Source organism: Salmo salar, chromosome ssa18, assembly GCF_905237065.1.
Source record: "Salmo salar chromosome ssa18, Ssal_v3.1, whole genome shotgun sequence".
Lineage (NCBI taxonomy): Eukaryota > Metazoa > Chordata > Actinopteri > Salmoniformes > Salmonidae > Salmo > Salmo salar.
The window spans coordinates 202501-215000 of record NC_059459.1 but is presented as its reverse complement, the minus strand read 5'-3'; the positions used below and the strand labels follow the sequence as shown (position 1 = coordinate 215000).

General features: G+C 47.3%; 1 protein-coding gene across 1 annotated transcript in view; it reads left to right on the top strand.

The window, feature by feature from the left end:
* LOC106608403 (high mobility group protein B2) overlaps positions 1-12500 on the top strand; it is a 19967-nt gene that overhangs the window by 3841 nt on the left and 3626 nt on the right. The window contains exons 4-5 of the mRNA XM_045700629.1: positions 2985-3043; positions 12438-12500. The exon at positions 12438-12500 is cut by the window's right edge and continues 53 nt beyond it. Of these exons, the coding sequence (XP_045556585.1) occupies positions 2985-3043; positions 12438-12500 (122 nt within the window). The remainder of the gene's footprint in view (positions 1-2984; positions 3044-12437) is intronic.

Sequence of the window (12500 nt, the reverse complement as noted above, 5' to 3'; positions counted from 1 at the left end):
TCTTCTGGGAAGGCTTTCCACTAGATGTTGGTACATTGCTGCTATAACAGCCTCCACTCTTCTGGGAAGGCTTTCCACTAGATGTAGGAACATTGCTGCTATAACAGCCTCCACTCTTCTGGGAAGGCTTTCCACTAGATGTTGGTACATTGCTGCTATAACAGCCTCCACTCTTCTGGGAAGGCTTTCCACTAGATGTTGGAACATTGCTGCTATAACAGCCTCCTCTCTTCTGGGAAGGCTTTCCACTAGATGTTGGTACATTGCTGCTATAACAGCCTCCACTCTTCTGGGAAGGCTTTCCACTAGATGTTGGAACATTGCTGCTATAACAGCCTCCACTCTTCTGGGAAGGCTTTCCACTAGATGTTGGTACATTGCTGCTATAACAGCCTCCTCTCTTCTGGGAAGGCTTTCCACTAGATGTTGGTACATTGCTGCTATAACAGCCTCCACTCTTCTGGGAAGGCTTTCCACTAGATGTTGGATCATTGCTGCTATAACAGCCTCCACTCTTCTGGGAAGGCTTTCCACTAGATGTTGGTACATTGCTGCTATAACAGCCTCCACTCTTCTGGGAAGGCTTTCCACTAGATGTTGGAACATTGCTGCTATAACAGCCTCCACTCTTCTGGGAAGGATTTCCACTAGATGTAGGAACATTACTGCTATAACAGCCTCCACTCTTCTGGGAACATTGCTGCAGGGGGACTTGCTTCCGTTCAGCCACAAGACCATTAGTGAGGTCGGGCACTGATGTTGGGTGATTAGGTCTGGCTCGCAGTCGGCGTTCCAATTCATCTCAAAGGTGTTCGATGGGGTTGAGGTCAGAGCTCTGTGCAGGCCAGTCAAGTTCTTCCACAACGATCTCTACAAACCATTTCTGTATGAACCTCGCTTTTTGCACAGGGGCATTGTGTTGAAACAGGAAAGGGCTTTCTACAAACTGTTGCCACAAAGTTGGAAGTCCAGAATCATCTAGAATGTCTTTGTATGCTATAGATTTCCCATCAGTGGAACTAAGGGGCCCGAACCATGAAAAACAGCCCCAGACCATTATTCCTCCTCCACCAAACTTTACAGTTAGCACTATAAATTGGGGCAGGTAACGTTCTCCTGGCATCCACCAAACCCAGATTAGTCCGTCGGACTGCCAGATGGTGAAGCGTGATTCATCACTCCAGAGAACACGTTTCCACTGCTCCAGAGTCCAATGGCGGCGAGATTTACACCACTCCAGCCGACGCTTGGCATTGCGTATGGCGACGTAAGGCTTGAAAATCCATTTCATGAAGCTCCCGACAAACAGTTATCGTGCTGACGTTGCTTCCAGAGGCAGTTTGGAACTCGGTAGTGAGTGTTGCAACCGAGGACAGATGATTTTTTTACGCTCCGCAGCACTCTGCGGTCCCGTTCTATACGCTTGTGTGGCCTACCACTTTGCAGCGGAGCCGTTGTTGCTCCTAGACGTTTCCACTTCACAATAACAGTTGACCAGGGCAGAAATTTGATTAACTGACTTGTTGGGTGGCTGGTAGCCTAGTGGTTAGAGCGTTGGGACTAGTAACCTGAAAGGTTGCAAGATCAAATCCCCGAGCTGACGAGGTATAAATCTGTCGTTCTGCTCCTGAACAAGGCAGTTAACCCCACTGTTCCTGGGTGGGCCGTCATCGTAAATAAGAATTTGATCTTAACTGACTTGCCTAGTTAAATAAAGGTACAATAAAAAAGGTGACTTCTACTGCCAATGTTTGTCTATGGAGATTGCATGGCGGGTGTGGCTGAAATAGCCGAATCCACTGATTTGAAGGGGTGTCCACATACTTTTGTGTGTCTTGTAAACACGTATCACATACACACTGCACTATTTACACACACACCCATGGCCTGCTTCTGTGTAACCCTCGTCCCTTTATCACCCGTGGCCTGCTTCTCTCTAACCATCCTCACCCGTGGCCTGCTTCTCTCTAACCATCCTCACCCGTGGCCTGCTTCTCTCTAACCATCCTCACCCGTGGCCTGCTTCTCTCTAACCATCATCACCCGTGGCCTGCTTCTCTCTAACCATCATCACCCGTGGCCTGCTTCTCTCTAACCATCATCACCCGTGGCCTGCTTCTCTCTAACCATCATCACCCGTGGCCTGCTTCTCTCTAACCATCATCACCCGTGGCCTGCTTCTCTCTAACCATCCTCACCCGTGGCCTGCTTCTCTCTAACCATCATCACCCGTGGCCTGCTTCTCTCTAACCATCCTCACCCGTGGCCTGCTTCTCTCTAACCATCATCACCCGTGGCCTGCTTCTCTCTAACCATCCTCACCCGTGGCCTGCTTCTCTCTAACCATCATCACCCGTGGCCTGCTTCTCTCTAACCATCATCACCCGTGGCCTGCTTCTCTCTAACCATCCTCACCCGTGGCCTGCTTCTCTCTAACCATCATCACCCGTGGCCTGCTTCTCTCTAACCATCCTCACCCGTGGCCTGCTTCTCTCTAACCATCCTCACCCGTGGCCTGCTTCTCTCTAACCATCCTCACCCGTGGCCTGCTTCTCTCTAACCATCCTCACCCGTGGCCTGCTTCTCTCTAACCATCATCACCCGTGGCCTGCTTCTCTCTAACCATCATCACCCGTGGCCTGCTTCTCTCTAACCATCATCACCCGTGGCCTGCTTCTCTCTAACCATCATCACCCGTGGCCTGCTTCTCTCTAACCATCATCACCCGTGGCCTGCTTCTCTCTAACCATCCTCACCCGTGGCCTGCTTCTCTCTAACCATCCTCACCCGTGGCCTGCTTCTCTCTAACCATCCTCACCCGTGGCCTGCTTCTCTCTAACCATCCTCACCCGTGGCCTGCTTCTCTCTAACCATCATCACCCGTGGCCTGCTTCTCTCTAACCATCATCACCCGTGGCCTGCTTCTCTCTAACCATCATCACCCGTGGCCTGCTTCTCTCTAACCCTCCTCCTCCCTCCTCCAGGTCTGCCTTCTTTGTGTTCTCTGCAGAGTTCCGTCCGACGGTCAAACAGGAATTCCCAGGTAGATGATACTATTACTAATAAATCTGGTTTGGCTTTGTCGTTATGGGGTATAGTGGTGGTGGTGTTATGGGGTATAGTGGTGGTGTTATGGGGTATAGTGGTGGTGTTATGGGGTATAGTGGTGGTGTCGTTATGGGGTATAGTGGTGGTGGTGTTATGGGGTATAGTGGTGGTGTTATGGGGTATAGTGGTGGTGGTGTTATGGGGTATAGTGGTGGTGTTATGGGGTATAGTGGTGGTGGTGTTATGGGGTATAGTGGTGGTGTCGTTATGGGGTATAGTGGTGGTGTCGTTATGGGGTATAGTGGTGGTGTCGTTATGGGGTATAGTGGTGGTGTCGTTATGGGGTATAGTGGTGGGGTCGTTATGGGGTATAGTGGTGGGGTCGTTATGGGGTATAGTGGTGGGGTCGTTATGGGGTATAGTGGTGGTGGTGTCGTTATGGGGTATAGTGGTGGTGGTGTCGTTATGGGGTATAGTGGTGGTGTCGTTATGGGGTATAGTGGTGGTGTCGTTATGGGGTATAGTGGTGGTGTCGTTATGGGGTATAGTGGTGGTGTCGTTATGGGGTATAGTGGTGGTGTCGTTATGGGGTATAGTGGTGTCGTTATGGGGTATAGTGGTGTCGTTATGGGGTATAGTGGTGGTGTCGTTATGGGGTATAGTGGTGGTGTCGTTATGGGGTATAGTGGTGGGGTCGTTATGGGGTATAGTGGTGGGGTCGTTATGGGGTATAGTGGTGGGGTCGTTATGGGGTATAGTGGTGGTGTCGTTATGGGGTATAGTGGTGGTGTCGTTATGGGGTATAGTGGTGGGGTCGTTATGGGGTATAGTGGTGGGGTCGTTATGGGGTATAGTGGTGGGGTCGTTATGGGGTATAGTGGTGGTGTCGTTATGGGGTATGGTGGTGTCGTTATGGGGTATAGTGGTGTCGTTATGGGGTATAGTGGTGGTGTCGTTATGGGGTATAGTGGTGGTGTCGTTATGGGGTATAGTGGTGGTGTCGTTATGGGGTATAGTGGTGGTGTCGTTATGGGGTATAGTGGTGGTGTCGTTATGGGGTATAGTGGTGGTGTCGTTATGGGGTATAGTGGTGGTGTTATGGGGTATAGTGGTGTCGTTATGGGGTATAGTGGTGTCGTTATGGGGTATAGTGGTGGTGTCGTTATGGGGTATAGTGGTGGTGTCGTTATGGGGTATAGTGGTGGTGTCGTTATGGGGTATAGTGGTGGTGTCGTTATGGGGTATAGTGGTGGTGTCGTTATGGGGTATAGTGGTGGTGTCGTTATGGGGTATAGTGGTGGTGTCGTTATGGGGTATAGTGGTGGTGTCGTTATGGGGTATAGTGGTGGTGTCGTTATGGGGTATAGTGGTGGTGTCGTTATGGGGTATAGTGGTGGTGTCGTTATGGGGTATAGTGGTGGTGTCGTTATGGGGTATAGTGGTGGTGTCGTTATGGGGTATAGTGGTGGTGTCGTTATGGGGTATAGTGGTGGTGTCGTTATGGGGTATAGTGGTGGTGTCGTTATGGGGTATAGTGGTGGTGTCGTTATGGGGTATAGTGGTGGTGTCGTTATGGGGTATAGTGGTGGTGTCGTTATGGGGTATAGTGGTGGGGTCGATATGGGGTATAGTGGTGGGGTCGTTATGGGGTATAGTGGTGGGGTCGTTATGGGGTATAGTGGTGGGGTCGTTATGGGGTATAGTGGTGGGGTCGTTATGGGGTATAGTGGTGGGGTTCGTTATGGGGTATAGTGGTGGGGTCGTTATGGGGTATAGTGGTGGGGTCGTTATGGGGTATAGTGGTGGGGTCGTTATGGGGTATAGTGGTGGGTGTCGTTATGGGGTATAGTGGTGGTGTCGTTATGGGGTATAGTGGTGGTGTCGTTATGGGGTATAGTGGTGGTGTCGTTATGGGGTATAGTGGTGGTGTCGTTATGGGGTATAGTGGTGGTGTCGTTATGGGGTATAGTGGTGGTGGCGTTATGGGGTATAGTGGTGGTGTCGTTATGGGGTATAGTGGTGGTGTCGTTATGGGGTATAGTGGTGGTGTCGTTATGGGGTATAGTGGTGGTGTCGTTATGGGGTATAGTGGTGGTGTCGTTATGGGGTATAGTGGTGGTGTCGTTATGGGGTATAGTGGTGGTGTCGTTATGGGGTATAGTGGTGGTGTCGTTATGGGGTATAGTGGTGGTGTCGTTATGGGGTATAGTGGTGGTGTCGTTATGGGGTATAGTGGTGGGGTCGTTATGGGGTATAGTGGTGGGGTCGTTATGGGGTATAGTGGTGGTGGTGTTATGGGGTATAGTGGTGGTGGCGTTATGGGGTATAGTGGTGGTGTCGTTATGGGGTATAGTGGTGGTGTCGTTATGGGGTATAGTGGTGGTGTCGTTATGGGGTATAGTGGTGGTGGTGTTATGGGGTATAGTGGTGGTGGTCGTTATGGGGTATAGTGGTGGGGGTCGTTATGGGGTATAGTGGTGGGGTCGTTATGGGGTATAGTGGTGGTTCGTTATGGGGTATAGTGGTGGTGTCGTTATGGGGTATAGTGGTGGTGTCGTTATGGGGTATAGTGGTGGTGTCGTTATGGGGTATAGTGGTGGTGTTATGGGGTATAGTGGTGGTATTATGGGGTATAGTGGTGGTGTTATGGGGTATAGTGGTGGTGTCGTTATGGGGTATAGTGGTGGTATTATGGGGTATAGTGGTGGTGTCGTTATGGGGTATAGTGGTGGTGTCGTTATGGGGTATAGTGGTGGTGTTATGGGGTATAGTGGTGGTATTATGGGGTATAGTGGTGGTGTTATGGGGTATAGTGGTGGTGTCGTTATGGGGTATAGTGGTGGTGTCGTTATGGGGTATAGCGGTGGTGTCGTTATGGGGTATAGCGGTGGTGTCGTTATGGGGTATAGCGGTGGTGTCGTTATGGGGTATAGCGGTGGTGTCGTTATGGGGTATTGTGGTGGTGGTGTTATGGGGTATAGTGGTGGGGTTATGGGGTATAGTGGTGTCGTTATGGGGTATAGTGGTGGTGTTATGGGGTATAGTGGTGGGGTTATGGGGTATAGTGGTGGGGTTATGGGGTATAGTGGTGGTGTCGTTATGGGGTATAGTGGTGGTATTATGGGGTATAGTGGTGGTGTTATGGGGTATAGTGGTGGTGTCGTTATGGGGTATAGTGGTGGTGTCGTTATGGGGTATAGTGGTGGTATTATGGGGTATAGTGGGGTCGTTGTGTGTAGATTGATGAGGGAATAATGATTGAATCCAGTTTTAGATTAATGATATAACAAAGTGAAAAAAGGTCAATGGGTCTGAACTCACTTTATAAACTTCCTACTGATTCAATGGTAGAGTGTATTTTTAGTAGTACTGTGTGTATATATATATATATATCTTTCTCCAGGCTGTTCTATAGGAGAGTTTTAGTCGTGTAAATACAGTGGCAAGAAAAAGTATTTGAACCCTTTTGGATTCACCTGGATTTCTGCATAAATTGGTCATAAAATCTGATCTGATCTTCATCTAAATCACAACAATTGACGAACACAGCGTGAATGTGTTATTAGTTTATTATTTTCTTGTCTATATTGACTACAGAATGTACACATTCACAGTGTAGGTTGGGAAAAGTACGTGAATCCTTAGGTTTTTTTGTAAAAGTCATTAGCCTGTTTGGACTCAGCTAACCTGGAGTCCGATCAATGAGACGGGATTGGGAGATGTTTGTTAGAGCTGCCGTGGTTTGGGGCCCGGGACAGCTTTTTATCATCGACGGAGAAATTATTTTTTGTTTATCAAGACATTTTGCAAGAGAATGTTAGGCTAATCTGTCCGTCAATAGAAGCTCAACAGAAGTTGGGATGACGCAACAGGACAACGACCCAAAACACAGGAAGTAAATCAACAACAGAACGGCTTCAACAGAAGGAAATACGACTTCTGGAGTGGCCCGGTCAGAGTCCTGACCTTCGACCCGATTTGAGATGCTGTGGCAGGACCTTAAGAGAGCAGTTCACACCAGACATCCCAAGAATATTGCTGAACTGAAACAGTTTTGTAAAGAGGAACAGTCCAAAATTCCTCCTGAACCGTTGTGCAGGTCTGATCCTCAACAACAGAAAACGTTTGGTTGAGGTTATTGCTGCCAAAAGGAGGGTCAACCAGTTATTAAATCCAAGGGTGCACATACTTTTCCCACCCTGCACTGTGAATGTTTACACGATGCGTTCAATAAAGACATGAAAATACGTCTAATTGTTTGTGTGTTACTAGTTTAAACAGACTTGTGTTGGTCGATTGTGACTTAGATAACACCAAGCTGTTCTCTAGGTGGTAGTGTTTATCTGTGTTTTATAAACTCAGCAAAAAAAGAAATGTCCCTTGTTCAGGCCCCATCTTTCAAAGATCATTTGTAAAAATCCAAATAACTTCACAGATCTTCATTGTAAAGGGTTTTAACACTGTTTCCCATGCTTGTTCAATGAACCATAAACAATTAATGAACATGCACCTGTGGAACGGTCGTTAAGACACTAACAGCTTACAGACGGTAGGCAATTAAGGTCACAGTTATGAAAACTTAGGACACTAAAGAGGCCTTTCTACTGACTCTGAAAAACACCAAAAGAAAGATGCCCAGGGTCCCTGCTCGTCTGCGTGAACGTGCCTTAGGCATGCTGCAAGGAGGCATGAGGACTGCAGATGTGGCCAGGGCAATAAATTGCAATGTCCGTACTGTGAGACGCCTAAGACAGCGCTACAGGGAGACAGGATGGACAGCTGATCGTCCTCGCAGTGGCAGACCACATGTAACAACACCTGCACAGGATCGGTACATCCGAACATCACACCTGCGGGACAGGTACAGGATGGCAACAACAACTGCCCGAGGTAGACCAGGAACGCACAATCCCTCCATCAGTGCTTGTCGTCATTGCCGGCAATCTCAACGCTGTGCGTTACAGGGAAGACATCCTCCTCCCTCATGTGGTACCCTTCCTGCAGGCTCATCCTGACATGACCCTCCAGCATGACAATGCCACCAGCCATACTGCTCGTTCTGTGCGTGATTTCCTGCAAGACAGGAATATCAGTGTTCTGCCATGGCCAGCGAAGAGCCCGGATCTCAATCCCATTGAGCACGTCTGGGACCTGTTGGATCGGAGGGTGAGGGCAGGGGCCATTCCCCCCAGAAATGTCCGGGAACTTGCCGGTGCCTTGGTGGAAGAGTGGGGTAACATCTCACAGCAAGAACTGGCAAATCTGGTGCAGTCCATGAGGAGGAGATGAACTGCAGTACTTAATGCAGCTGGTGGCCACCAGATACTGACTGTTACTTTAGATTTTGACCCCCCCTTTGTTCAGGGACACATTATTCCATTTCCAGTCACATGTCTGTGGAACTTGTTCAGTTTATGTCTCAGTTGTTGAATCTTGTTATGTTCATACAAATATTTACACATGTTAAGTTTGATGAAAATAAACACAGTTGACAGTGAGAGGACGTTTATTTTGTTGCTGAGTTTATATATGTCTCCAGGTTATTTAGAGGTCGACCGATTATGATTTTTCAACATCGATACCGATTATTGGATGACAAAAAAAAAAGTGTATATATATATTTTTATATATTTGTTATAATGACAATTACAACAATACTGAATGAACAATGAACACTTTTTTTTTATTTTAACTTAATATAATACATAAATAAAATCTATTTAGTCTAAAATAAATAATGAAACATGCTCAATTTGATTTAAATAATGCAAAAAACAAAGTGTTGGAGAAGAAAGTAAAAGTGCAATATGCGCCATGGTAGAAAGCTAAGGTTTAAGTTCCTTGCTCAGAACATGAGAACATATGAAAGCTGGTGGTTCCTTTTAACATGAGTCTTCAACATTCCCAGGTAAGAAGTTTTAGGTTGTAGTTATTATAGGAATTATAGGACTATTTCTCTCTATACGATTTGTATTTCATATACCTTTGACTATTGGATGTTATTATAGGCATTATAGTATTGCCAGCCTAATTTTCGGGAGTTGTTAGGCTTGAAGTCATAAACAGCGCGGTGCTTCAAGCACAGCGAAGGGCTGCTGGCAAAACGCAGGAAAGTGCTGTTTGAATGAACGCTTACGAGCTGCTGCTGCCTACCACCGCTCAGTCAGACTGCTCTATCAAATCATAGACTTAATTATAATATAATAAACACGCATAAATACGAGCCTTTGGTCATTAATATGGTCGAATCCGGAAACTATCATTTAGAAAACAAAAACGTTTATTCTTTCAGTGAAATACGGAACCGTTCTGTATTTTATCTAACGGGTGGCATCCCTACGTCTAAATATTGCTGTTACATTGCACAACCTTCAATGTTATGTCATAATTATGTACAATTCTGGCAAATTAATTACGTTCTTTGTTAGGAAGAAATGATCTTCACACAGTTCACAACGAGCCAGGCGGCCCAAACTGCTGCATATACCCTGACTCTGCAACGAGCCAGGCGGCCCAAACTGCTCCATATACCCTGGCTCTGCAACGAGCCAGGCAGCCCAAACTGCTGCATATACCCTGACTCCCGACAGAACGCAAGAGAAGTGACTCAGTTCTCAACGAGCCAGGCGGCCCAAACTGCTGCATATACCCTGACTCTGCAACGAGCCAGGCGGCCCAAACTGCTGCTAATACCCTGACTCTGCAACGAGCCAGGCAGCCCAGACTGCTGCATATACCCTGACTCTGCAACGAGCCAGGCAGCCCAAACTGCTGCATATACCCTGACTCTGCAACGAGCCAGGCAGCCCAAACTGCTGCATATACCCTGACTCTGCTTACAGTGAACGCAAGAGAAGTGACTCAGTTCTCAACGAGCCAGGCGGCCCAAACTGCTCCATATACCCTGACTCTGCAACGAGCCAGGCGGCCCAAACTGCTCCATATACCCCTGACTCTGCAACGAGCCAGGCGGCCCAAACTGCTACATATACCCCTGACTCTGCAACGAGCCAGGCGACCCAAACTGCTGCATATACCCTGACTCTGCAACGAGCCAGGCAGCCCAAACTGCTGCATATACCCTGACTCTGCAACGAGCCAGGCGACCCAAACTGCTGCATATACCCTGACTCTGCAACGAGCCAGGCAGCCCAAACTGCTGCATATACCCCTGACTCTGCAACGAGCCAGGCGGCCCAAACTGCTGCATATACCCCTGACTCTGCAACGAGCCAGGCGGCCCAAACTGCTGCATATACCCCTGACTCTGCAACGAGCCAGGCGACCCAAACTGCTGCATATACCCTGACTCTGCAACGAGCCAGGCGGCCCAAACTGCTGCATATACCCTGACTCCTGACAGAACGCAAGAGAAGTGACTCAGTTCTCAACGAGCCAGGCGGCCCAAACTGCTCCATATACCCTGACTCTGCAACGAGCCAGGCGGCCCAAACTGCTCCATATACCCCTGACTCTGCAACGAGCCAGGCGGCCCAAACTGCTGCATATACCCCTGACTCTGCAACGAGCCAGGCGGCCCAAACTGCTGCATATACCCCTGACTCTGCAACGAGCCAGGCGACCCAAACTGCTGCATATACCCTGACTCTGCAACGAGCCAGGCAGCCCAAACTGCTGCATATACCCTGACTCTGCAACGAGCCAGGCGACCCAAACTGCTGCATATACCCTGACTCTGCAACGAGCCAGGCAGCCCAAACTGCTGCATATACCCCTGACTCTGCAACGAGCCAGGCGGCCCAAACTGCTGCATATACCCCTGACTCTGCAACGAGCCAGGCGGCCCAAACTGCTGCATATACCCCTGACTCTGCAACGAGCCAGGCGACCCAAACTGCTGCATATACCCTGACTCTGCAACGAGCCAGGCGGCCCAAACTGCTGCATATACCCTGACTCCTGACAGAACGCAAGAGAAGTGACTCAGTTCTCAACGAGCCAGGCGGCCCAAACTGCTCCATATACCCCTGACTCCCGACAGAACGCAAGAGAAGTGACTCAGTTTCAGGCACCGCGTTGATTATATGCAACGCAGGACAAGCTAGTTAACCTAGTAATATCATCAACCACGTGTAGTTAACTAGTGATTATGTTAAGATAGTTTTTTTTATAAGTTTATGGTGGTGGCGTCGTTATGGGGTATAGTGGCCTTACCTTGGCTCCTTGCTGCACTCCCGTAACAGGTGGTCAGCCTGCCGCGCAGTCTCCTCGTGGAATGCAATCGGCCATAATCGGCGTCCAAAAAGGCCGATTACCGATTTGTTATGAAAACTTGAAATCGGCCATTCCGATTAATTGGTCGACCTCTTGTATTGTTGTCTCCTATAGAACAGCCTGGAGGTGGTGGTAGTAGTAGTGTGTGTATGTATATATATATATAAAAATACTATATATATTATTGTCTCCAGGCTGTTCTATAGGAGAGTGTAGTAGCAGTAGTAGTAGTAGTAATAGTGTATATATATGTATATAATGTATATATTGTTGTCTCCAGGCTGCTCTATAGGAGAGTGTAGCAGTAGTAGTAGTAGTAGTAGTAGTGTATATATATGTATATAATGTATATATTGTTCTCTCCAGGCTGTTCTATAGGAGGTAGCAGTAGTAGTAGTAGTAGTAGTAGTAGTAGTATATAATACTGTATGTATTGTTCTCTCCGGGCTGTTCTATAGGAGAGTGTAGTAGCAGTAGTAGTAGTAGTAGTAGTAGTAGTAGTAGTAGTAGTAGTAGTAGTAGTAGTAGTAGTAGTAGTAGTAGTAGTAGTGTATATATATAATACTGTATATATTATTCTCTCCAGGCTGTTCTATAGGAGAGTGTAGTAGCAGTAGTAGTGTATATATATATATATATATATGTATATAATGTATATTATTCTCTCCAGGCTGCTCTATAGGAGAGTATAGTAGTAGTAGTAGTAGTAGTGTATATATATGTATATAATGTGTATATTATTCTCTCCAGGCTGCTCTATAGGAGAGTGTAGTAGTAGTAGTAGTAGTAGTAGTAGTGTATATATATGTATATAATGTATATATTGTTCTCTCCAGGCTGTTCTATAGGAGGTGGTAGTAGTAGTAGTAGCAGTAGTAGTAGTAGTAGTAGTAGTAGTGTATATATTTGTATATAATGTATATATTATTGTCTCCAGGCTGCTCTATAGGAGAGTGTAGTAGTAGCAGTAGCAGTAGTAGTAGTAGTAGCAGTAGTAGTAGTAGTAGTAGTAGTAGTAGTAGTAGTGTATATATATGTATATAATGTATATTATTGTTCTCTCCAGGCTGCTCTATAGGAGAGTGTAGTAGCAGTAGTAGCAGTAGTAGTAGTAGTAGTAGTGTGTATATAATGTATATTATTGTTCTCTCCAGGCTGCTCTATAGGACAGTGCGCTAAGAAGCTGGGGATCATGTGGGGTCAACAGACTCCGACCC